Here is a 27,544-nt window from a genome sequence, read left to right as displayed (position 1 = left end):
GAGTCTAGTAGCAGGGGTGTCCCTTAGGTGCCCAGGAGCTGTGGGTTCAGGGATTCTTCCTGACGGTTCCAGGAGCAACCCTTTACAAAGAGGAAATGCAGAAGGCACTGATGCAGGCCTCCTCTGGACACTTCACGAGATGGGGGAGGTGGGTTCAAGCGATGGCTGTTGCACACAGGCGACAGCAGGCGTCTTACCAGTCACGGTTGAAGAAGACCTTCCAGAGCAGGATCCCTTGATGCTGGGATGCTGAAATGAGTCAGGAAGGTGACTAATCCCGCAAGCTGGTGTGAGAAACCGGAGGTATTTCTCCCATGCTATTCCCGGGGATCCTTGACTCAGGTGGCCAGGGCCAGGGGATGGCCAGTGCTCTTGGATCCCAACCATGTGGCCAGATATTGGCCATCTTCATTTGATATAGTCTGACTAAGAATGTTTCTTTCCTTATTTCAATGGTTGAGATTACTCCCATTCTAGCATTAAGGCAAATTAGGAGTTTTTCCAACCCCCTTGAAAACTGTTCAATAAACACCCTTGAACTTGCTCTTTGTGTTGCGTTCGTACTTTTGATACCGTGGGTTCCTTACACTGGCGACCACGGAGGTTCCAGCGAAAAACACGGAATAGCAACAATTCTACCAAAGAAGGACCCTGGAGAGCTGGTCATTCCACCAGGTGGTCCAGGGACACTTCCGACGGCTTAGGACAGCTCGATCATCAGAATGCGTTGAGACTGGTTGGTCCCACCAGGCCAACGGTTGAAGCACTGCAGAAGGCCTCTACAGATCAGGTAGTCCAGCAGGGCCTCACCAGGCGAAGTGCAGGAAGTGGATGCTGGGCCTCTTCGAGCATCACCCACGGATCTTCAGTCAGCTGCTTTTCTACACAGGATAATTGGCTCCAACGCTGATCTGAAGAAAAGGCTGCAGGAGTCCTCTTCTTATCCCAAAACCTGGCAGGAGGCAAGTCCAAGCCCGCCAATGGTAAGGATCTGCACCAATCAAACAGCCAGCAGTGGTCCAATCAGGACCAGTGTGGGTTTCACTCATGCCCCAACCTCAGACTTTCTGGCACCATGGATGTGAAGTGGGACCAGACAGTGCCACCCCTTACTGGGCCAAGCATACACAAAAGCAGCACTAGCCCACGAAAGCAGCAGCTTTCCTGGGCAAGTGCATGACCTTATATGGGATTTCTTGAGAAGGCAGAAGGCAAAACAACAAAATGGCCAAAGAACAAGCAAAGATCTTTTGGCATTGCCATTTTAGGGCACTAGCCACGTTTAGTATCCACACATGGTAAACACAAATGTTCACACTAAAAATAATGCAAAAATTGTATAAAGGTAATTGTTGCCACCAACTTGTCTTTAGATACATATAAAAGTAACCGAAAATCCCAAGCGTAAAAGACTAGGGTGAGCTTTTCCTTGTGTGCCCGCTACGCGATAAACTCTCTAGTGGTAGAGGTAAGTGGGACCTCACTGAGAAAGACTGCCCCTGTGGGGACTAGGACTCCTGTTCAGATGAGTAACTCCCTGCCCAACTATCTCAACCACCCGAGTGAGTGAAACCTACAGGATGAAACAGGACGAATCACTATACATTTGCTACTGTGATACTTCATCTGAGAAAAAGTACCTGTCTTGTACTGTGACGAAGAAAACAATGCAATAATAATGAACACCAGTCCGACACAAAAGACGGACTATAACGTTACGCTGGGGAAGCCCCAGCCAAGCGTCATAAGTATTAGAGGAGGAGACACCAGAGTGAGAGAAACCTGTGAAATTCAAAGTTGCTGTGGGAGCAAAGTGGGAGTCGACGAGAAGGATGTGCAGCTTTCTATGCAGGGAGAAGGCCTGGACCCAGCAGTGCCCACATCGCACTAGGAACCAGCAGAGCTCTGGTGAGCTGAGCAAACAAGTGCAGGTCTCTGAGAAGAGATGTGCAGACCTGACACGTGAGGAGAGAAGACTGGGGATTGGTTCCCAGACCATGCAGCCATGCAGAAAGTAATACCGCGAATGGTGTCAGAGAGAGAGGAAGCGACAACTGAAGTTACCATCAAGACCCATGGAGAAGAGTCGAAGAGGCGAACTACCAACCTGGTGATGCAGTCCCAACACCACTAAGGTTCCCGGGAGGTGTGGGAGACCTGGGGAGGGTAGCAAGTATATGAATACTATACTCATATCAGTAAGACGCAGAGTAATAAGAAGAGTGAAAGTCATTAATGGGTCCATCATACCCGTCCCAGTGCACGTGAAGTAATTAGAAGAATGCAAATCATTACTGAGTCCATCATACTCGTCCCGGTGAGACGCCAAGTATCCAAAATTGTGAGTCTCATTACTGGATTCATAAAACTCATCCCATTGAGATGTAGAGTAATCAAATGAGCGAGAATCAACACTGGGATTATACTGTGTTAAAGCCCACAGGCAGCAGGGCGCACAATCACACTAGGACATAGCAAGTAAGACAGGACATAACAAGAAGGAAGCCTAATCTAGATTCACTATTCAAAAAGTAACATTTTAAGGTGTTTCCTGAAAATCAAAAGCCTTTTCCCCAAGCATAAATCTACCGGGAACTTGTTCCATGCCTGAGCTGCTTACACTAGAAAAGATCTGCCTTTGCCCCTTGTTCTCTTCACACAGGGGATGGAAAGATGTTGGGTAGTGCTTGATTGTAAGGATCTGATTGGTTTGTGGAGAGACATGTTTTGTTTCAGGCAACCGGTGCTTCTCTGTATAGGCATTTATGAGTTAGGGCGAGGGTTTTAAAACACACTCTCGCCGCCATCAGTAGCCCTATGGATTTCTTTCCTATAATTAGTTATATGTCCCCTCCTTACTTCCAATGTATGTATTCATTCCTTGTTTGCACCACTGAACAAGGAGTTACATTAATCCAATCTAGGCATTATAATGGCTCGCACCAGGGTTTCACAGTTCTTCGGCTTGGCCAGATGTTTGATCCGTCTTAAAACTTTAAGGTGATAGTTCATGTTTTTAAAACACCATTTACCTGGGCATCCACACTAAGGGAGGGTTCCATAAAGACACTGCCTGATACTGAGATTAGACAACCTTCCACCTTGAAATGTGTGTATTCATGTCCTAATTTGGTCTTGGCCTGTTTTGATCTATAGATCATGAGCTCTGTTTTAGAGCTTCCCTTCCCCTAGGTTTCCTTCTGGCCTTTCACTGGCTATCAGGCACCTCTGGATAAAGATCAACAATGTTCCACTACTCAAATAAACGAGGCAGAGGGCTCCTCCCCTACGTTTAGCTTTCCTTCAAATATTTTACTTTTCAGTTAAAGGGGGGGGGGGAGACCTTTCCCTTTAAATTTCTCCACTTTTGACACCTCCACAGCTTGTAAAGCAAGAACCTCTTTTCCTGGGCACTTTCTACTTCACTTAGCACAGTACCAGTTTTACTCCCAGTATTTCACTTCACTTTTACTTCCACAGATTATAAAGAAAATCCTTCTTTTCCTTTAAAAATTCTACTTCCCTTAACACAGTTCAAGTTGATTCAAGGGGGATGAGTCAGCCCTTGAGCTTCCTTTACATGTACAATTCTCTTAGATGTTCAGTCTCTCACACTTTGTACTTCAATTAGCCTCTTTATCTCCCTGGTGTACTCTCCTGCCTGAGTAATTGCGACTTTCTCACTGATCCTTAAAAAGGGGGATGATTCTTCCCTTTTATATCCGTTTACTACTGTTCCACAATTTCAGGTTTACTCTCCTGTCAGGATGTCACATTACTATTTCACAAATTCAAGTTCAACTTCACTTCAAATCCCGGTTTACTCTGCTACAAGGATGTCGCAATACTGTTTTGAAAATTAAGGTTCACTTTTCCTTCACTCTGGGTTCACTCGCCTGTCAAGGTGTCACACTACTGTTTCACTTTATCTTTATGTATGTGTTTGAGTTCCAGACCCACTGTTTTCCTGTTTCACTAACCTGCCAGGGCCAGGGCGTTTCCATTCTCCAATCACACTATTTCATTCAAGTAATAAAGCTTTTCCAATATTGGGTCACTGACCCCTTCTCGTCCAACTTTGTATCTGTTTCAGCTCACCTTTTAAAAATATTGGGTCACCAACCCTTCTCCAGCAAAGTTCACCTTTACAACAATTACTTTTCTGAAATATTGGGTGGTGACCCTGTCTTAATATTACTTGCATCTGTGTCAGTTTCTTCAATGGTATCACTTTGACTCTCACGCGCTGTTCGTGCGACACAGCATTCACCTACAAGCATTCCGGTATCCCATTTGTGTTCCCGGGGCTTACCAGGCAGCTTTGGTGTGCCTTGCATCTTTTCCTTTCCTTCCTTCTCGACCTGTTGACTCAGTGTGCTCCTGTTAGCCCTTGCTTTGCCGCCTTCTGCTCGCCGCTTTTTAACATTTTCCAAAGACTAGAACGCGCTGTTGGTTTCCCGCTTCTGGTCATCTTCACTGCTCCATCCCCTCCTCCCCGTCTCAGTACCAAAAAGGGGGGAGGTAGGGTGATAAGTAAGTTGGTTGGCTCAGAAAACCTGGGAATTTGTTCAGTACATCACAATATGACATGTAGGTGTGTTGCAAGAGCACATGGGTGTCATTATAAATTGTGACTGCAAGAGTATTTTGATTCAGTGGTTGTCTACCTCACTGGAATTTGTCTTCTTCCACGTGGTCCTCCTGCAGATAGCCACCCAGGGCGAGAGTCAGGTAGCTTCTGCCTTTCTCTGGCCACATAAGAGAAGCTCATCTCCAAAGAACCAGTGACGATATTGCTAGATTCGTCACAACAGAGAAACCATAGTTTAGGGACAGTGGGGCAGTTTTCATATTATTTAAATAAAAACAATTTAAGAATGGAAAATTATAGTCTGTCCTTCGTCTGACCCTCCACATGATACCCAATTATCACCACTGCACTTCATTGTAAGATGCTGTGTGCAATGTTAAAAAAGTTACTAAAAAGGTAAAAAGACAAAAGGGAAACAGTTTCCCAGTACTGATAGTCGGAAGGACTGATCAGTTTCCCCATGACAAAATGAGCGAAAGGGCAAGGGAGTGAAGCTGAAGGCTTCACTTTTCTGTAAAAAGTCAGGACCGGTTTATAAAACAACAGCAAAAGGTTTGGGGGTCTATAGACTATGGTGGAAAAGTTGCCTGATGAGAAATCTTTTGTAACAATATGGTAAACCTACAGAAAATCTCCACTGACATTAGAGACGTCTGGCAATACAGAGAATTATTTTACTGATCAGTTATTATTAGCATAGTTTTTTCAAAATGTATGGACTATGTTCTACCGTCTATCATATTTTAATAGACAGGGGCTACTTTCAGAATGGGCCAGCAGCACCACTGGTGCTGGGTAAATAGTAAGAACAATGACAATGTATTTTGCAAAGGTCACAAACTTAAATGGCTCTGAATTTAATCATAATAATAGGAGTTAGGATCAAATTAAAAGGTAACTTTATTGACCTCTGAATGATGAACTGATGAATCAAACCTTTGACCTGGCGGTAACAGTGACTTGTGCAATTGCTTTCTCACACTTACCCACTTTAACAGCTATAGTCTTTACCACAGTTCATGCTGTTCTACAACCTGGCACCCTCTGCAAAACCACCAGTCCAACCTACATGACAAAATCAAAATCTCCCAAATACATGCTGTAGAAATATTCCGGAAAGGCACAAAGTGAAGTAATATGTAAACCACTCAAACTACATCCGCCAACTCAAATTTAATGCATTGCAGTGTAGCAGTACTGTGTGGTCATAGTAAAAATTGGCCTTCCGCCACTGAAGAAGGCAGTTAATAGTAGTGTAAGTTGGAAGATCGTCTTGTGTCTCATTGTTGACTTAAGCACAGACCTTTGCATCGCTGTTTTCATCATGCCGGCACCAGCTTCTGCCTCTTGCACTCGCGGGCTACACATCATCTCCTGAGCATGCTGGAACAAGGCCATCGTCAGGGAATCTGGAAGGCTTGATGCAAAATACTGGAGGAGCAGCTCAGTGGCCAGCTCTCGAATCTATGACAGAAGAAATGGAAATCTTTGAGGTGCCTTCCACATACAGTAAGAGGACATCTTGAATCACAAAAGGGCAGCTTTGAGGTCAAGAACTCGGTCACCCATAGGAACGTAGATTACGGAGATGTAAGGGTGTACATGTAACCTACCTCATTAGTGTTGTCTGCAAGGCAGCTCATCAGTGCCAGCATGTTGGTCTGACTAAAGAAATCCCAGCAGCCTCTCTGCTGGGCAAAGTTCACCAGGTCAGCAATGTTTTCTATGAGGAGACACAGATGGGGGAAGTTAAAGCAGAAACACATGTTTCAAGTTAACAGTCCTTTAAAACAAAGGGAATGCCAGAGGAGGAAGAGCAAAGAGGCTGTGTGTATGTTGGTGATCAAGACAGAAGGTAAGGACAGTACTGCAAATGCTATGATCTTTAACTCGTTATATCTCAACATTGTCTACGTTTATCTACTAATCAAATGTTTATTGTAATCTGCGCCCAGAAGGGGACCACAGAAACAACAGGAAGTATATAACGAACAAGAAGCTTTCTCCAAGGATTGTGAAATCATGTCATCGTACAATCCATCACATTGGTCTATGGGTCCTTCCAAAAGTCTACTGCAACTGTCTGCGTGGACGACTTTACACTCTATACACAATCCAGTCATGACTGATTTCCTGGTCAGGTCTAAAAATGTGCACTGCCCACTGTTAGGTAAGATTTTCATATTTAAGATAAATCTTCCTAACCTATGTCAATCCCAGAACCTTTGCTTGGACTAAGTGATTATGTTTCCTTCTCCCTAGGTGAGAGGGAATCTTTTTCCCCTCTCACCTAGTCTTTTACTCTTTTTATGGGGAACCTTTTTATATCCCTCCATAGTGTGATTGGAGTTATTGTTCCCTATAACTTTTGGGCTTAGACTGGGTTGTCCCTTTGGGCTTCTCTTTTTTTAATTTCTCTTCTTACCTCTTGTGTGAAATACTATTCCCAAGAAGTAAAGTGGAATTCCCATCCCCTTTAGATTTTATAAAGTGAATCAGCACACCCCGCCTTATTTGGAGTGCTGGGGAGATACAATGTATTCCATGTCTCACATAACTGGTAACATTTATGTTACTATTGCAAGTTATCTTGAATGTGGCAGTGGTTTTACCTTAATGACTTTTAAGTCCCATTACTCGCAGGCTGTCAAATCAGCCCCAGTAATGCATAGGAGGGTCACCACCCTTTTAGAATGGTGGGCCCCTCCTTTTTCGCCATTTTTAAGTCTCCTTGTTCTTTCTTAGGTTTTCATCTGCCGTCCTAGGTGGGAAAGATATTGGGTGGAGTTTTGTCTTTGGCAGGAGTCCTTTGTATTCCCTGCCAAGGCTCCAGAGTGTTTGTGAAGGAAGGAAGCAAGGGAGGAGTCCAAAACTCTGCATTCCTTTGTCTTTCACCTTGCCTGAAACTAACCAGTTCCTACTGGGGAGCTGGCCGTCCTGATTGGAGTACACCATGTACACTTCAAAGCTATATCCCGCGCAGGGGCCATTGTTCACATGGCCTTCCCAGACCCGGTGTCTCCAGGCAGGATCCCCTGAAGACCACGTCAGAAAACATGTCACTCATTTACATACACACCCACTTTTCTAATTCTTTATAAACCCCTTGATATTTATCCGGAGAACATCTGTGAGCATTGGAAGTCAACTCATGATCGTGCTACCTGTGAACATCTGTGAGCACTGGACGTCAACTCTTGATCGTGCTACCTATGTTCCTGCTACTAACTACCCTGCTTTCTGAATCAAATTGTTTGTAGTTAAGGTAAGGGCAGGTCACCTAATCATCTCTTTCTGAACTCAAAATGTCTATGTATTTCGAACAAAGTCTAATGTTCATTCATCTCAATGGCTTTCCCATTGTCTTCCGTTTAAAGTGTTCTGATGTCTATATATAGCAAATTTCATCAGTGTAAATTGTGGTAGAATTGCATCTTTCTTGGACCATGTCTATAAGCATGTTTCCTTTTGATGCATGAAAGTACATTCAATGGACGAGTAACACGTTACGATATCGTCACATCAATCAATTCTGTATGAAAGTTATCCGAGTGTATACTCCACTACGCTACACAGGTTTTGCTTCTTTTACCAAAACAAACATTACATACAAAACTTTGATATAATTCCGCCAATCTCATGCATTCAGTAGATTTGTTTTGTAATTATGTGTATTTTTGTTATACAGCTTTTTCAAGAATGCCTGCTTGTTGGTTGCCGTTCTAGGAGCCATGTCAAAAGTAAGGGCACAATTCTGCATACATTCCCGACGAATATTGATTTAATAAGAGAATGGGTTTGACATTGTAGATTTCCGCTGGACGAGCTTGAAAGTAGAGCCCAGGATGTTTTGGGAGACTTGGGGGCCAATCGATTCCGCATCTGCAGCCTGCACTTTACCCCGGATATGTACGACCAAGCGCATGTGCACAAAAAAGCATCGACTCAGAACGTCTCGTAAATTGCTTCCAAATGCAATACCAACTCTATTGATGCATATGCTGCTTCAGGTGAGTCCAGGATGATGAATTAGCTGTAGGCGGCGGGGTACTGAACCGGTAACTACATGAACGGATTGGTGCTTTAGGTGTAAATATGTCTTACTAAAGTTTGCATATTTACCACATTTTTTTACTTTTTAAGTATACCACATTTTACTACATATCTGTCCCTGGTTTGTGGATCATCCTAGAACGTAATTATGACCATAGAAAACAATGCCATAGTGCCCTTCAAAAGAAGCAGAATCTTTTCGTAATCGATTGCCTAACATGTCCATTTTTTTTAGGAGAGCCTACTGACGGAAGCACAGACCCTCGCAAGTGACGAAACCACCGACACATCCAGTAAACCAATGGTGAGCCCTACAGACTTGCAGAAGTTCATATTATCGACAGTTGGATCTTCGCACATATCTAATGCAAATCTAATTTTGACCTTTTACCACTTTGTGACAATGCACTGAAAATGAAGGAGCAAGATTCTGCAACCATTTCTTTTCCAGAGTCAACAACAACTTCAAGCACCTATATGGTAATTTTATTTCACTTTTAAATTGAGAATGTATTATGGCTGGAATTTAAAATAATATGAAATCGTTTGTGTATCCTGTCGGTTGTTTACACTAGGTGTCATTTATGGGTTTCACTTTATATATACCATTGTCTGCATCCCATTGGGCCTCATTATGAGTTTTAGGCGGTAGCCGTGCCGGTAAAACCGGTGGAGCTGCCACCAAACTTATGAATTTACCGGCACCCGGCGAAAGGGACGAACAGGGGCATTCCGACCCCAGCGGACCCGGTCTGTCCCCATTGCCGGGTGCCAGTATTCATTACTGCCCATTCCCATTTGAGCCCCATACCGCTCAATGGGAATGGGGAGGTTGGATGCACAGGCACCATTCATGAATGGTACCGGTGCATCTGACGTGTTGTGCTCGCAGGTCAGACCTGGTGGGCAGAAAGGCACCTGTGAGCACAACTCATAGTTTTCCGGTCCGGTAGTAACATCACTGTTACTACCGGACCGGCAAACTCGTAATGAGGCCCGTAATGAGGCCCATTGTCTCTGTTCCATTTCGTTGTTTCCATCCGTATTTAAACAAGTACTGTGTTACAGGGGGATGCTGGTACTTCAACTACAATTATATCATCCTTTGGAGCTGGTCCATAGTATGAGGCATGCGTAATGACAGTTTCCTTGAACGAAAGAAAGTAAATACTACATAGGATACTATTAGACAGTGACATTCATATAAACGTGCAGTGTTTCAAACTTTTATGATTTCAGTCGCAACATTACACTTGCTCCCTAATGGAGAATACATTGCAAAATATTTGAGGGCAACATTACAATCAAATTCCAAATGTATATTTGAACTAAATGACGTACACTGTTTGCGAGGGTATGTTTGTAAGCGATGTGTGCGATGAAAGATTTTAATTTCCAATACGTTTGACTTTTCTTTTCTTTAATTAATATTCTATTCAAGGGATGTATACAAGGTGTGGAATTAGAAGAGGTGGCACATGGATCAGAGGTGGTGGATCAGCTTGCTGGTGCGGTCGTTAAAGAGAAGACCCCGGTTTCACAGCAAATCAAGAAAACAGGGGTAACTAACAAACAATTTCGCTTTCTAGAATTGTTTTGGGCTGGGGTTTTCTTCATAACATGTTTTTTATTTAAAGTGCTATCTACTGTATGTGTGATTTACATTGAACATATTTTTACAACCCATCTCTTAGAGGCCCAGAAGGAAAAGAAGTATAAAGACACAGACAACAAATGAAACCAAAGATGTCGCTTTCCAAACAGATTTCACTATGGAGGAACTACTATTTGAGGCGCAGCGTGGTCCATTCAATAAGCAGACTCGTGATGCGTATGCCCAATGGCCTGAAACTGAATGCAATGTGACCAGCGAAGCCAACAAAGTGTTCTTGGACCATTGCTACAATGTGAGAACAATACAAGATGACAATGAATATAATGAAGATGCTTTTGAATTCCTTGCAGACCACTTGACACAATCTACACCCGCAAAAGAAAATGTCCACCCAATAAACAATCGCCGTTGATGGTTTCCCCAATTCGTGTGCAAATAACACAAGCTAAACTAACAGAGACTGAACCTTAAACGCAATTGATCGAGGAACTTGCCAAAGATCTCAACTACAGTTTGTCTAGTTTGGGCGATTGGTCCACCACAGCTAAATCACAAAACACATTTGTGCCAGATGATTGGCTATTTAAGCAGCACAAATACATTGCATTCGACAGCTGCCTGGTAGAGATTATACTTCTGCTGAAATGTGTCCATCCAGTGAGGGGGAAAATATGCGGGGAGCCATTGGTGAATGTGACTCGTGTATTACAAGGCACAAACCTGAAAATCCAAGCCACCTGTGCCCACCACCATGTTACGCTGAACCGATGCTGGGCAAAGTGCCAGCTGGAAATCTACTGTGTTCAGCAGCTTTACTTTTAAGTGGCTCGACTTTTAGTAAATTGTCCAGTTTGTCAATTTGTGTGACTTCAGTTCCTTGCTAAAACGCAGTACTACAAATATCAAAGAGAATTTTTATTCCCCGCTATTAGTCAAGTCTGGAAAATTGAACAAAAGACAATTGAAGGGACATTCTCTTGCAAACGGGTCAGGCTAGCTGGCGATGTACAGTGTGGCAGCCCCGGATTTTCAGCAAAGTACTGCACATACCACTTTCAGGACCTGGAAACTAAAAAAATTGTGAGTTTGGAGGTAATGCAGGTGTCAGAATGTAAATCCTCAGTGGCCATGGAGAAACATGGTTTCATAAAATCCCTCTAACATCTTCAATCGAGGGGAATGCAAATATACCTTATAGCCACTGACAGACATGTTTCAATAGCCAAGGGCATGCAAGAACAGTTTCCTTACATTTGCCATCAATTTGATGTATGGCATGTTACCAAATCAGTCAATAAAACAATTACAGCTGCTGGTAACAAAAAGGTCAGGAAAATATTTTACAGTGGTCCCAGTCTTTCAGCAACCATCTTTGGTGGAGCTCCAAAACCTGTGATGGGTCTGTGGAAATTCTACTTGAAAAATGGCGCTCATTGATGCACCACTGTTCCAACATTCACTCATGGACAGAAAACCAACATTTTCACCAATGTGCACATGGACCTTTATCGGAGGAGCAGGAATGCAAGAAGAAGTGGTTGGTTCCATCTTCACCTACACACAAAGCTCTTGAGAAGATCGTGTTTGATAAAACTCTTTCAAGAGACATGAAGGGACTCACAGAATTCTGTCACACCAGAGATTTGGAGGTGTTCCACAATATGTGCCTAAAGTACAGGCCCAAAAGGTTGAATTTCGCCATAGACGGTATGCAAGCTCAGACATTACTAGCAGTATTAGCGCATAACTAGAACATAGGGAGAGAACAATCGAGAACTACTGGGATGCTTCATCACACAATGGCCTTTGCAAAAAGCAGCAGAAAATGGGTGGTCAAGCCAATATACCAAGAAATGGAATTCGATTTTCTGAAAGATCTCACTTTGACTGTTTTGGGCATGCATACTCAAGGAATCGATCATGATTTTGTTCCTAGGGCACATACATTGCCACAAAACATTGCAAACGTGCCCTGTCCACCAAGAGCGGACCTCGTTGAACAGTTGACTTCCCGGTATAAATGATTAAAAGCGGGGTGAATGTTCCACAATGTTTGTACATTGTACATGAACAATGGAATGCTATTAAACTCGATTTTCAAAGCTTTTAAAAGTATTAAGAAATATTTAATTATGCCCATTTAATCCGGTTTATGAATCATTAACTTATATCTCAAACAATAATATGCATGTCTGTGGTTGCTTGGTGTTTGTAAAGCTCAACATAGGTGGCCATAGCGTCCGATTTGTCTTTTCAAATGTATCCTCTTTGTCAACTTTTGTTTTGCAAGAAGTGCCTGTTGTAGGATGCCATTGCCTGGTACGAGAATGGTGCACGAGGGCGGGATATACTGCCTCTCCTCCAACATTTGTTAGTGCACTGGAGGTTCAGTGGAGATGGAAGGGCACTTGGATTTATGACTTGTCAGTGTCTCACGTTATCCGCGTAGCACATTCCTCTGCGAAAACAGGGCGCACGCAGACGTGACAATGAGGTGGACTCTAACTGGAAAAGTTTCCCCAAAAATAGCAAAATCACTATCAATATAGATGACGCCGGCAAACAATGTGTTTGTTTTTCGAACATATTTTGAATGCCACGTCGGATGGCCAGGCTAATCGCTCCCATGGAGTGAAGGTCACTGCCTTTGAGGTTGATTGTGGGCAGTTCACACCAACGCTTCCTGTACAGTTATTTTTTGATTTGTGGCTTTCCTTCACCAAAAGGAAACAGCATTTGCGCCCCTAAGAAGGTTCAATTGTTGTTCGTCCTTGGAAGAAAGGGGGGATTCGCGATGGATTGAAGGACGGGAGGTGTGTAGTACCTGCAAAAATGATAAGGTTCAACATTTTAAAACTGGACAAAGGAACATGTAATTTCATTTAATGAAAACCGTTGATCTGAGCGGACAATCTGCCTTACGCCAAGAGAATGGGAATACCAAATATAATGTAAGTTTTACTGTAGACGAGTTTTCTGACCGGTATTGCAGACTTACAATATCATAGGTTGTGGGTTGGGGTATATTGTGACGACATGCAAACACAACCAGTATGTATTTGTCTTTGTATCGGGCACATGGCCAGTCCAGCACCGAAATGCATGGAGTCCATGTCTGGGTCCCCCGAGGTTCCATCAACGCCAAGTTCGTTGCTAATATTCCGTTGTGTTGCCGTCTATGTGTTGTTCGAATTCTTCCGTCAGCTTCCGCACCCGCATCCCATTGCGAGGTTAACATACTCCACAGTAGTAACCTCTCAAGCACATGGTAGACTCCAACTTTCCACAATGTTTTCTCTCTGTTTCCATTGTTTCTGGTTTGTTTTCAGTATCAGGTTTCACCCGGTGCAAAATTAAAGGGTAAATGGATACATTTGAATAAAGAATGGCTACTGAGATATATTTCTGTTATGCTTTCTACACAGCTACATCGTTCCTTTCTGCGAATGTCATCGTTTCCAGATACCCGCTGATGGGTTCTTGAACAGGCAGTGGCAGATGCACATAAATGGCTGGCTTACAATTACGCTAATGTGGGACGATCGCCCTGGACCAATATGCCCTTTGGACATACCAGCGACAATGTGCAACCTGACATCGTTTACGGTGGTCTAGCAAGAAGCTGATGCCGAAGCCTTGCGATTCAAGGTGCGTCCAATGCGCTTCTTCTACCGAAAAGAACTCTGTGTGCCTCATGATAAAGATTTGATGTTCGAAAACAACGAAATAAAACATTTGGTTGAATATGGAAATTGGCGGATGTTCTCAGAGAGTATTGGTGTATCCTTTAAAAATAGTGTTTTCTATTCCCATTTGGGACGCACTGTGCTGTGAGAGCATGTGTGTGTTGATGTTCCGGGTTCTGCGTCAACTAACGTTAAGACGTAGGTGATGACTGGGTGCGTTTGGCCACACTGCCCACTAACTTCATGAAAATAGGTGGAGAACATCACTAGAAATAGCAATGTCAGCTTCAGGGGTGGGTGATATGACTTAGTGCTGCAAGGGCAGTTCAATTTAGGGCGATGCGGCAACAGATAAGATTAGCACAAGATGACTGCGCCCCGCTGCTTGATTTCCCATGTGTAAAAGTGAGGAAAACTAAGGTAAGGTGCATAGGAAATCTTTTTACGATCGATCACAGTTTGCTTAAACCCACATGCCCGAACACTCAGGGCGATAACATTTTGGAGCGCACTATTCCTTTAAGGCCCCTCTAGAAAGTATACAAGTTAACTAACTCCCTATGAACTGTGTTCTCAAAAGCAACATTGGAAGTCTAACTGTATCCATTCATAACTGAAGAAAGTTATATATGTTGCAAGATAGACTTATAACCGTGTTGGTCTAATTAAGTGATTCTGAAAATGAAAAACACTGTATATTCGGTCTGCTGACCTTGAATTACTTCTAGTATTCTAAAAGTATAACTAACCTGGCCTTATTCCTAAAGAATTGCCTTGTACCATTCTGAATGTATTAGGTTTGACTCACCTTGACTTGCTCCTCTAAATAAGGTTATACTTTGGTTTGTATACCATAAGTATTAACTTGATTTTTAGAATTGTGTTTATATATTAGTACCTACCTTTCCCAAGATTTATCTTGGCCGACATGTATTTATAATAAAGCATTATTTTTACAATACATAGTGGTTCAATGTTACTTTTGAGCTTATGGTATGCTACAATTTCTTTGTACCAATCTACAGCCCTCTCTCCCTCCTAAAATAGGCCTAGATACTCTGTCTATGCTACCAAAGGTTCTCAGGTGGTACAGCCTTATACTAAGAGTGGAGTTGTGTACTGCCTCAGATATGGTTTTATGAAGCCCTTAGTTTGAATTTAGAAAAACTGTACTAACAGCCACTAGTCTGGCTAGTGATAGTTGACACTTTGCAAGTAAGATATGGTGTACTGTGTGCATGTGAGAACTGAATGTTAGGAACGCTATCTCGTAGCAACCTTCCCTCCATAGTTTCTATGGACCCCTTGTTGCTCTGATTTTGAATCTGTTCTGACTTTTTTAAGGGAAGTAAAGCCTTCAGCATTACCCTTGCCTTTTGCTCATTTGTTATGGGGAAACTGATCAGTCCCTGCGACTATCAGTCCTGGGAAACTATGTTTTTCTTTTACATTTCTGTGACTTTTAAACATTCGACACAGCATCTTACAATGCAGTGCAATGAGGATACATGTCTATCACTTGTGGCGGATCAGAAGTAGGACGCAAACTCTTGAAGGACATTTGCAATAAATAATAATATGAAGGCCTAACTATCCATATCGCTTTGGGAAATTCCAAACCTATATGAATAACTAAGGTGCTAGTCAGTCGTCTGTGATTGACCAAAAGGAAAAAGTCATCTGTCCAAAAGCTAATGCGAACTGTCCGTACCACTAACTTAACAAACTAAGGTCAGGAGAATGACTCCCTTCTCCTGATGTGTGCTTCACGCACTTCTCTTCTTAGTCTTCAGGCTTCTTGTCACTATGCCATTTTTAAATACTCTTTTGTGACTTTTCCTATAAGGTTGTGTGGCTCACTCATGAGATTGTGCACTTAACATTCCTCTTTACAAAATGGCTTTCCTTGACTCTTGTCGAATCCTTCGATCAATCTTAATGGGCTTTGCATGAGCTGGCAAAGTATAGTTTCCTGGATGATTCTTTCCTGGATACTTATAGTTCAGCTTTTCCTGGACTGTTCTGTCTTGTAGTTAATTTATCATAGAGGTGTTTCTGGCCTTCAGTTAATCATATTCTGTATCTGTTATACTACACTCTTTGACCCTTGACCCAGGGTTACCTTTCCCCTTTTCCCAGGGCGTTGGTATCCTCGTCTTATTGATCTCCCTCTCTGGCATGTCTAGTATTCTCTTGCTTTCATTAAGATAGTTAATCTCCCTTACTTTTGGTTTCAAGCTTTTCAACTTCTACTGAGATGAGTTTCTAGAGGTACCCCAATTCTATTGATTTTCCTCTCAGGCACCACAATTATTCTCCTTCTTTCATTAAGGCAGTTCAGGTTTCTTAACTTTGGTTCCAAGCTTTTCACACTTTTGTTGGAATGAGTTTCTTGGAGCATTTAATGAGTCCCTTTTGGCCTCCTGTTCCTCCCATGTTCCCCGTTACCTTCCGTATTGTTTGGGAACTTTTGCAGGATTCTTACGGGCGTCCACGCCATTTGACTCTCGCTCTTTCTCCCGGCTTCTCTGTATCTCAATGGGGAACTGTGCCATTTGCTGTGGCTTCCCGGGGGTTCCATGTAATAATGTTGCCACAAAAATCTCGCCATGCAAAAATATCCCCTGCAACCCTCACATTTTTTTTATTTTTTTTAAATGTTTTTTTTCCTGTCCCCATATATATGGTCACCTAAATAATATCGCCATGACATTTTCCTGACGATATTATTTACGGCGACCATATATATGGCGATACATACCTTCCCGGGGTGTTGTTGGCGTCCTTGCACAGGTAGCCTGCCCGCCACAACGATCTTGTGGTCACACCACCACCGAATCTCTGACTCCAGTCACATCTGTTTTCCGTCTCTTGAGCAGGTCAGGCTTTCAGCATTTGCTTTGCTGGTCTAGAGCAACTGTAGATCTTGTGGGCTCGGTTTTCCCCTGCGGCTCTGCCTCTTGCTGGTGCTATACGACCAGGGGATCTCTCCTGCTTCAGTATGTGTTCCTCTCTCTCTCTAGTTTGGCGGGTACTCCCTCTTTTTACCTACTCGTCCCAGTGGATAGGTGATTTCCATTTAAAGAGACACCTTCTCTTTCTTCCTGATGATAGCACACTTTAACTTTCACTTCAGTCAAGACTCTGTACTTGGAAGTATTTGATATGTTACATAGTCCCATGTATTCCATCAAGTGAATTGGGTTAGGGAGTTACTCACAGGACCCGGTGTCCTTGTTCACTAAGGGGGAGTCTCTCCCGCTGAGGTCCCACTTACCTCAGCCGCTAGGGAGGGTGCTGCAAAGCGGGCTCGTCTCACCTCACTAGCCTCACATGGGGAATTCCCTCCATCCGCCAGACACCCTAGATTTTTACACTTGGAATTTCTAGTTACTGTTATATGTGCCTAAAGAAAAGCTGGTGGCAGCAAATATATTTTTACCATTTGTGCATTCTTTTTGATGTACACATTTGCGCTCATCGCATATGGTAACTAACATGGCTAGTGCCCTAAAATGGCTGTGCAATGAGATGTTTGCTTGTTCTTTAGTCATATTGTTGTTTAGCCTTCTTCCTGCCTTGCCAGATCAGGAAATCCCATACATGGTTATGCACTTGCCCAGGAAAACTGCTGCTTTCTTGGGTTAGTGCTGCCCTTGTGTATATGTGGCCCAGAAAGCGGGTGGGACTGTCTAGTCCAACTCCACATCTGTAGTGCCAGAGAGTCTGGGTGTGGGGTAAGAGTGAAACAGTAGTTGTCCCTGATTGGACAACTACTGGCTATTTGAATGGTGCTGATCCTTACCATTGGTGGGCTTTGACTTGCTACCAGGCTGGACTTTGCATAAGAGGACACCTGCAGCCATTTCTTCAAAGCAGCTTTAGAGCCAAGAATCCCGCATAGAAAGGTATCCGACTGAAGATCCGAAGACAACCCCCGAAGAGGACTGGCATCCCTTCTTGCATCTGGCCCGGGAGGCCCTTTTGCATTACCTGATCTCTGTTAGGTAAGATTTTCATATCAAAGATAAATATTCCTGCCCTGTGTCATCCCCAGAACATTTTGTCTTGACTAGGTAACTTTTTTACCTTGTTCCTAGAGAAAGGGGAATATTTTTCCCTTCTCACCTAGTCTTTTTCTCTTTTTGTGGGTGACCTTTTTATGTCCCTCCATAGTGTATAGTCGAAGGTAGAGTTACCAACAACTTTTGGGTTTAGGTTGTGTTGCCCCGATGGGCTCCCCTATTAATTTATCTTTCATCTATGATATGATATATGAAATGTCATTGATAACGCGCTTGTACACAAGTGTTTATGGCGCCACAAGACAAGGGTGGGACGATAAGACAAACAAGCCTACTAGGCCTGGTGTCATTCGGATTGTGCAAGTGCAGCAATGAGAAGCGCAAGGGGGAGGGAGAGGGAGATGTGCAGGGAGAGGGCAAGAGGAAGTGCGAACAGGGCAGCTGGCTCAGAGTGAATGCAGTCAGTGCAGCCCGGCTCTAGGTAAGTGCTAAGAGGCAGGGGATGGAGGGGATTGCAGCTTACAACCCCTAAGTGCACGGAAGGCCAGGAGGCAATGCCAGGAAAACTGATCAAGGAGGAGCCTGGTACCCAGTGAGACTCTGAGGGTACGAGGCAACCAGTCGGCCCAGCAGACAGGTAAGTTAGCAGGGAAGCAAGAGAGAGAAGGCAGAGGCAAAAAGGAAGGTCTTGTGCTGCTTCCAGAACTTCAGGTGATCCGGCTCAAGGCTGAGAGGGGCAGGGAGGCCGTTTCAGAGGGAGGCATCTGCAGAGGAGAGAGATCTACCCCTCTCTCTGTCTAGAGAAGTATCTGACACTCAGAGTTGTCGGTGGGTGACCAAAGGGTTCTAGAAGGAAGGTATTTCGGCCTCGAGAGTTGGATGTAGTGTGGGCCCCAGCCCCAGAAAACCTTGTGGACGATGCAGAGGGTCTTGAACTTGATCCTTGCAGCCACCGGGAGCCAGTGGAGAGATTTCAGTGCTGGACAGATACGGTGCCTGGGCTTGAGACCAAGGATAAGTCTCGCAGTCTTGTTCTGGAATAGTTGCATTGGGCAGAGGATAGAGGCAGGTAGATTGAGAAAGAGGCTTTTGCAGTAGTCCAGCCTGGAGAAAACCAGGGCTCAGGTGACAGTGAGCTTCCGGGGGAAGTGAGAAAAGGTAGAATGCCTCTGAGGAGGTGCAGCTGAAAACAGGCCTTTTTGGCAAGGTCTGAGGTGTGAGGAGAGAAGGAGAGAGGGGAGTCAAAGATGACACCAAGGTTTTTTGCCTTACAAAAAGGTGAGGTTAAAGGGCCCAAGGAGGACGGCCAGAGTGAGAGAGGGAAAGCGGGAGCAGGGGTCCCAATGAGAAGGATCTCCGTCTTAGAGATTGTTGGAGGCACACCAATCCTTGATCGCAGATAGAGAGTCAGGAATGAGCGAGGGAGATGCGGCAGCTAAAGGAAGCCCGAAGGAGAGCTGAATGGCATCCGCATAACACAAAGTTAGAAGAGAAGGTGGAGATCAAGTGGGCGAAAGGGGCCAGATAGACATTGAAGAGCCAGGGTGAGAGGATAGATCCCTGGGTTGACACCACATGTGGAGAGAGAGGTGGTGGAGCTTGGAGGGTCGGTCGAGGAGGGACGACGTCAGCCACGCCAGGTCCTGATTCGTGATGCCCAGGTATTTGGGTGAACTACAGTTCCCAGGTAGTAAAGAGGGATTTTCATCCCCCTTTACATTTTATATAGTGAGCCTGCACACCCAATCTTATGTGGAGGTCTGGGGGATACTCCCAAGGGCAAGCAATGATGGGACTGGAGCAGCAAACAAAGTCGTTGGCAGTGGCGGAGATGCAGAAGGACAATATCCTGGCTGCAATAGCGCCATCAAGGTCCTCCCTGAAGGGCAAGATTGAAGAAGTCAAAGTAGACGTGCATCTCCTACGACAAGATGTTCAGGCACTGGCGGAGAGGGTTACTGCTACGGAAGAGTTGCTCCAGGAAACGTTGACAACTGCAGCTGACCAGGAACGGTGAGTAAAAACCCTGGAAGCTAAACATTCCGAATTAGCGATGCACGCTGATGATGCAGAGTGTACATCATGAAGGAATAAAGTTCGATTACCGGGCCTCCCGGAGTGGATTGAGGGGTCTGACCCCACTTGCTACATTGAAACTCTGTTCCTTTAAGAGATAGGCCCTGGGCGGCTGTTACAGGGATTTTTGATCGAGAGGGCGCATAGGTCGCTGAAGAAATGACCACCCCCGGTATCTAATCCACACCCTATTATTGCTACAGTCCTGACCTTTAAAGACAGAAATAATCTTGCAGTACTCCAGGGAGGGCGGCATTATCCAGCGGGGCAACTCAAAGGTTGCTATTTACCCTAACAACACTCCACTGGTTCAGAGGAATACAAACCTGTTGGTTCCTACTAAAAAAAGACTCTGCAGTCAAGACCTTAAATATATGCTGATTTACCCAGCCAAACTGAAGGTGTTGTACAAGGGGAAATAGCTTTTGTTTTTTTAAACCTAGCGGTAGCTAACCTGTAGATGGATCACAATGGGATGGCGGATTCGACCACTGAAGAGGGAGAAGGCTGGCGGAAGAGGCAGACCTGAACTCATACTACTGCAATTTACAGTGTGCGCAGACTACAATAGAAACTGCAATTTAACTGCTAGTTGAGAAGTTTGTGAGTTGCGGGAGCGCAATGCCACTGCCCAGGGCGTGGTACCGCTGACAACCTCGGAACACTTGACACAGCTGGTGCTAGACTTGCACTGGGCCCCTCTTGCCAGATTCCCAATTGGCGACAATTCGTTCAAGAGGCGATGGTCATGCTTGAATGGCTGGAAGCTGTTGTGCGATGTTTTTGCCCCACTGTTGGGGATGTTTTTTCATTATTTTATTGTAAATGGTTGTTATGTTTTGACATTTAGGTTGGCAACCTGGGGGCTGGAAGGGGATGGGCAGGGACTGACAACTGAAGCGGGGCAAGCTGTGAGGCCTGATTGTGGATTGCAAAGGTTGCAAACTAGAGGGGCGAATGATTTGTACGATATTTAGTTGTGCTAAAGCACAGAAACCCCTCCTAGAGTAAGGTATAGGTAGGATTTCCCCAAACCCCACTCTTATTTTATTAATAAAAGTTTTCAACCAATACCAAAAATGCCACTGTGTCCGAGTCTTACTCTTGATCCTTTATAGTACGCACTTGTGGCATTACATTCATGGACCTGTGGAGGGTCAATGGAGGACTGAGTGGCCAATGATGGCCATTGTGGATAAGAGGCCGACAGGTGGTCAGCACCCTAGAGATCACCCTTCAGTAAGTTGGGATTTTCTGGACATTTAACCATTTCTCTGGTCATTGTGAAGGTTACTTGAAGGAAAGTGTGAGCTTGCTTGCATGGCAATACTTTAATACTATCTCAATGCCTAGAATTTTCATATTAATTGCTGAACATGATTTGTCTCTTAAATTCATGTGTGCGATATGGGATGGTTTACGCCTTATTAGATGCCCTTTGACTGACTCCTGCCCCCACAAATCTGAAATGTTTAAATATCGAAATCTCAAACTATAATGAAAAAGTGCCGTAAAATATTAAAGCATTAAAATTGACAATATTAAATACTGAAATATGAATAATGAAACATTTTCATGTAAGCAATATTACAAAATATGGTTGCATTCACTGCTTTCCAAGTCTAAATACATATGGTGCCTGTGAGGCACTCCATATATCAACTCTCCACCCTTGAGTTTTTTTTGTGTTTTTGCCCCTACTTTTGACTTCCACTGGGGTGTAAACCTGCACATGTGCTTCTCTGTTGTACTGGATTCAATTCTCCCTGTTGTCACCAATCGCACTAGGCACCAGCGAGATGTTCACACCTTTCTCCAGAGCTGCCACCATCATTTTGTCTGTTCAATGACACTAAACTAAGTATATTTCATTATATTTCAAGGCTCTTACAATAATACAACTCAAATGTGTCAAACTATTCGGGGACAGAAGGTATGCTTACAGCATATCAGGCGCTGTATACATGTCATACATCTAATTTGAGATTTGATCACTTTTCAAATGTGAGGTTTTTTAGGTTACTAAAAATCTATGAATATACATAAAACTATTCCACATTCAGATATCGGCTGAAAGACCTCTCAAAATGTCTTTTCGAGGTGCAGTATAGTGCTGCTCAATATTTCAAGAGTGGGTCTTGCAGCAGAGAGATGGTTGAACCTCTATCGGATGCCACGGGCCTGCCCTGCCTCCCAAAGAATAAATAGACAAGGCTGGCACATCTTTTCTGACTGCAGATATGAAAGGGGAGAATGAAATACTGTTCTTCGCAGGGGATGCGTCTGTCACTTACGTGGGGGCTGTCCTTTCTTTCTTTCTGGGCTCCAGCTATCCGTGCAGGTCTCTAACACAGCAGACAGGAGCAGCAGGGCAGTCTTCCGCCGCTGGAAATTTGAGCCAGGCCGCAGCGAGCAAACAATGAGCTTCATTAGCCATTCCACAAACTCTATATAAAAGAAAGATAAAAAGAAAGAGAAAGAGTGTGAGAGGGAGAGAGAGAGAGAGGTCATGGTCACCTCTACGGTCAGCTTTCGCCATTTTAGGCAAAACATACATAAGTGCTTGTACGGCAAAGCACCAGCCTACCTGAAATCTAAAATCATCCTCCATAACCCTCCCAGGGCACTAAGATCAGAAGCCCAGGGACTAATAACTGCAATGTTGCACAAGAAAGAACACGGCATGGGTAGAGAATTCCCAAACCGCGCAGCAGCAAGCTGGAACAAACTCCCGACCAGCCTTAGGCTGGAGATGAACCACCTTACCTTTCGGAAGAAGCTCAAAACATTTCTTTTCAAGTAGACCATCATGAGGAAATCCCTCTTAGGCCTTGAACTGCTCTAACTACTCTGGTAACTGTAATTGTCTAGTGACCACTGTTTGTCTGTTATCCGTCTTTGTCTTCTCGCGGGCTGTTCAGCACAATACAAATAAACAAAATAAAATAAATACATGTAATAGGCTAAAACTGAAACTCTGACAGGGCCAAAAGTCAGTTCATACGCCAAATGTCTTTTCAAATGAACCATCACGTTTAAGCATATCCTGTGAAACAACAAGCCCCCCACCAAGTTTAGGTCACCCGGGGAGCATATCCTCCCAAGCATTAGCTCACCTAGGCACATGTTCTTCGATAGGTCACATCACAGTTCAGCATGTGCTGCCTAAGACCAGGATAAGAACGGGTATTCCCTGACAAGAGACAGAGTGCCCAGGAGTCAATACTATCAAAGGCCAAACCTCCCACCAGCATATCCTGACATTGGTCCACCTACCCATTAAAATATAATTCCAAAGGTAACCAAGGATATTTTCCTGTCAAAGATCAGGCCACGCAAGAAAATATCATAATAAATGTCAGACATCTTGGAATATTTCCTCGAATGATCAAACACGCACTAGCATTTCTCCATCTATGACCATACCCCCAGGGGCAGACTCCATAAACGACCATAGCCCCAGGAAAATACCCTGCCAAAGATAAGACCATACATAAGTATTTCCTGTCAAGGGGCAGACTCCATAAATGGCCATACCACCAGGAGAATATCCTGCCAAAGATAAGACACCGCATAAGCATTTCCTGTCAAGGAGCGGACTCCATAAATGATCATACCCCCAGGAGAATTTCCAGCCAAAGATAAGACAATGTATAAGGATTTCCTATCAAGGGGTGGACTCCATAAATTACCATACCCACAGGAGAATATCCGGCGAAAGATAAGACGACGCATAAGCATTTCCTGTCAAGGGGCGGACTCCATAAATTACCATACGTACCTACAAGAGAAGATAAACCCTACCTCCCATCTCGCACCTTAAGATCAAGCACTGCCCTCTTTATAGTGATAACAACCTCTAATTCTGTCAGGATCGGAGGATCCGCGTTCTCAACCTTGGCCCCAACTCTGTGGAACTAACTCCCCCTACATATTCAACAAACCCAAGACTACATGACCTTCTGCAAAGCTCTAAAAACCTGGCTCTTTCCATAATGCCGACTAAGACCATCTGAGGCGGCTGAGATCTTGCAACTCGATGATAGATGTTCAATGAGATCCCGAGCAATGACGCCACTGAATGCGCCTATTAAGTCACTAATAAGTTTACTCTGAACGTAGCAATCGCAAACGCGCACTTACAATCCGGAATAGCGAGCTTGTTAGATCCAAAAACTCCACCAGACCACTCACCTCCCCTATCACTATGCTCACTCTCTACACCAACACACAATTAGAGTGCAGCTACACCCCTCGATCAGTTTCGGCCTTGCTGCTCACATACGAACAATACTCCATGAACACCTCAACATTCTGATAAAACGCAGGCTACACCCCACGAAAATGGCCTAGCTGCACACATAAGCATCCCTCGTCCTACAAAGGCCTAACGCAGCCAGAACCCAGTCTTGTTGACGATCCTCCAGAATGCATACATTCAACTGATATCAAATACCACCACACCTAATGCTAAGCGGTACACCCTTTTTGTCGCTGCTATTTCAGTGCGGGCCGGTTTGGTACGACCGCTTTGGCGCGGCTGCCAGTTCAGCGCACCCATTTTGGCGCAGAAGCCACGTGGCTGACATTGCAGCCACGTTTAAACGCCCTCACGGCAAATGGAGGTTAATGGGCCTGCATGAGGTGGAAATCTATATCGCAGGTTTAATTCTACCACATTTGTTCGGCTTATTAGCACCGACTGGCCTTTATTGAAACCAGGAGATTGCTGACAAGCCGATGCATTGGAAAGGCTGGCAGGGTTGGGACAGTGTCAGCTACTGATGCTGCCACCTCATTCCTATTGGTTTCCGAGGTAGCTCTAAGACCCCTAATATGCCAGTTGCCCTCTTGAGCTTTTCATGCGCAATAAAATGGGTACCATCAGATCGAGTATTGCTGCATTTCATTTAAAGCTCTGCAAATCAGCGACCTTGGTTTCAAGTGCTATAGGACAGAGGTTATTATTAGCACGCGAGTGAACGCTGCAGCCTTCTTGCGGGGTGCTCTTTAGTTCACCTGTAAACCCTTTGCCTTTCGACCCTCGCCTTCTCCTGCAAAATATTTATTTTTCATATGGGCATTTTGGTCTCTCGTGACACAAACTCCAGAATGTCACTTGGAAAGGGAGGCGGACCCGCAATAGCGCTGCAGTAACTTCATATGTTAGCCTCTAAGTATTAGCATCAACCAAAGTAAAAAAAACTGTTCTTTTTTTCTGCTTTCCTTTTGCTTCTTTTCTATTTCTTTTCTGGAGGACAGTTTTCGCTGTTTGGGATTTTTTACTGCACCTTGACTGATACATTGCAGGATTGATAGCACCACGAGTCAAGGTGCTGTCTGCAGCTTTCTCTGTGTCCCCCGAAAGTCACCTGTTCGATATTGTGCAGGTTTAGCACATATAAAACAAAAAATAATGCAGCATTTCTAGCGCCAAAAGATCCCTGCAGCGAAACGTCCCAGCGTCGAACTGGGCGCGCCAAAAAGGGCGTGCCCAAATGTCTCCTGCCTAAACTGGCCATGCCGATGCCAAACTGGCCGCACCGAATCGTCCTGTTCCGATGCTAGGCTGCATCTACCTTCAGGCAATTGCATCAGCTGCGCACATAATTGGTGCACCCAAGCACCCTATGACACTGTACTCTCTCGACTGACCTTGACTACGGTCCCCAAGGGCGTTCAACCTACCAGCGCTTTGAGGTCATACCAATAATATATAGAGCGCTATATTAATGCCAAATAACATAAAATACCCCCAGGAGAATATCCTGCCACAGATAAGACCACAAATAAGCATTTCCTGTCAGGGGACGGACTCCATAAATGATCATACTCCCAGGAGAATATCCTGCCAAAGATAGGACCACGCATAAGCATTTCCTGTCAAGGGGCCGTCTCCATAAATGATCATACTCCCAGGAGAACATCCTGCCAAAGATAAGACCACGCATAAGCATTTCCTGTCAAGGGGCCGTCTCCATAAATTATCATACTCCCAGGAGAATATCCTGCCAAAGATAGGACCACGCATAAGCATTTCCTGTCAAGGGGCCGTCTCCATAAATTATCATACCACCAGAAGAATATCCGCCCAAAGAAAAGACCACGCATAAGCATTTCTTGTCAAGGGGCAGACTCAATAAATGGCCATACCACCAGGAGAATATCCCGTCAAAGTTCAGCCCATCCATTGGCATTTCCTGTCACTGGTCACTCCACTCAGGAGCATTTCTCGCCAAGGGTCAGACCACCTAGGAGCATTCACCATCAAGAGTAATTCCACCATATAGAATCTTCTGCCAAAGATCAGGCCACCCACCCAGTACCTTTTCCCATTAAGGGGCACACCAGCCAGTAGCATTTCCCTTCAGGGATGCCACACAAGAACATGTCCTGTCAAGGGGGATGCAATCCAGGAACATTTCTTATCAAGGAGCAGTCAATTCAGGATCATTTCCCATCAAGCATCAGGCCATGCAGTAGCATTTCCCATCACGGGACAGGTCCCTCATTAGCACTTCCTGTCAAGAGACAGGCCACCCTGTATCATGTCCCATCAAGGGATATGCCACCCAATAGTATTTCTTGTCAGGTGACAGGCCTCCCAGTAGCATTTCTCATCAAAGACAGGCCACCCATGAGCATTTCTCATCAAGGGGCAGGCCTCCCAGTAGCATTTCTCATCAAAGAAAGGCCACCCATGAGCATTTCTCATCAAGGGGCAGGCCACCCAGTAGCATTTCTCATCAAAGACAGGCCACCCATGAGCATTTCTCATCAAGGGACAGGCCACCCAGTAGCATTTCTCGTCAAGCGACAGGCCAGCTAGGAATATTTCCTGTCAAAGGGGTGGCCACTGTGACAAATCCAGGGAATTCATCCTTTCTCCCCAAGAGGGAGCCCCCACCCTCTGGGAGGCTAGGAAGGTGAACCCGCTCCGCAACACCCTCCCTAGGGGTGGAGGCAAGTGGCACTTCACCGGGAGGGGACTCCTCTTTGGGGACAAGGATTCCCGTTCCTGTGAGGAACTCCCAAAGCCATTCACCTTAATGGCATATATGCGACTATCAGAAATGAAGAACAGTATGAAATCCAAGAACAGTATGAAATCGAGAGATTTGCCTGAAGACAAAGCCACAATATGTCATCATGAATAAGAAAGAGAATCTCTCTCTCTCTTTAAGGAGAAACCTCCATTTACCTGAGATGAGTAGACTGGAAAAGCAGGCTATGCAGAGGAGAGGTGAAGCAGAGAGAGGGCATAAGCAGGGGAAGCCCCCTGACAGCGTGACAGCTGAGATAGGTGGAGCCAAGGAGAGCTGCGGAGCCCGCGACTTTCAGAAGTGGTCTGAACGTGAGAGTGAAACGCTGCAGGCCCAGTTGTTTATCCACACTGGAAAGCCGAGGAAACGGGAATCCAAGTCCTGACAGTGGCGTGAACACGACAGCTTTGTCGTGGGCAGTGCGCCTGTCCAAAGACGCCAAAACCAGCACGCTG

General features: G+C 44.7%; 1 protein-coding gene across 4 annotated transcripts in view; it reads right to left on the bottom strand.

The window, feature by feature from the left end:
- The window catches only part of LOC138492643 (tRNA (32-2'-O)-methyltransferase regulator THADA-like), a 511,604-nt gene that overhangs the window by 296,494 nt on the left and 187,566 nt on the right, over positions 1–27,544 (bottom strand). For all 4 annotated transcript variants that reach the window (XM_069619943.1, XM_069619946.1, XM_069619944.1 and 1 more), the window contains 3 exons: positions 22,341–22,493; positions 6,205–6,314; positions 5,895–6,055 (listed from right to left, as the gene is read on the bottom strand). In XM_069619943.1, the coding sequence (XP_069476044.1) occupies positions 5,895–6,055; positions 6,205–6,314; positions 22,341–22,493 (424 nt within the window). The remainder of the gene's footprint in view (positions 1–5,894; positions 6,056–6,204; positions 6,315–22,340; positions 22,494–27,544) is intronic.

This window comes from Ambystoma mexicanum, chromosome 10, assembly GCF_040938575.1.
Source record: "Ambystoma mexicanum isolate Mex_15411 chromosome 10, UKY_AmexF1_1, whole genome shotgun sequence".
NCBI classification, from domain to species: Eukaryota; Metazoa; Chordata; class Amphibia; order Caudata; family Ambystomatidae; genus Ambystoma; species Ambystoma mexicanum.
This window is presented reverse-complemented; position numbering and strand designations above follow the sequence as displayed.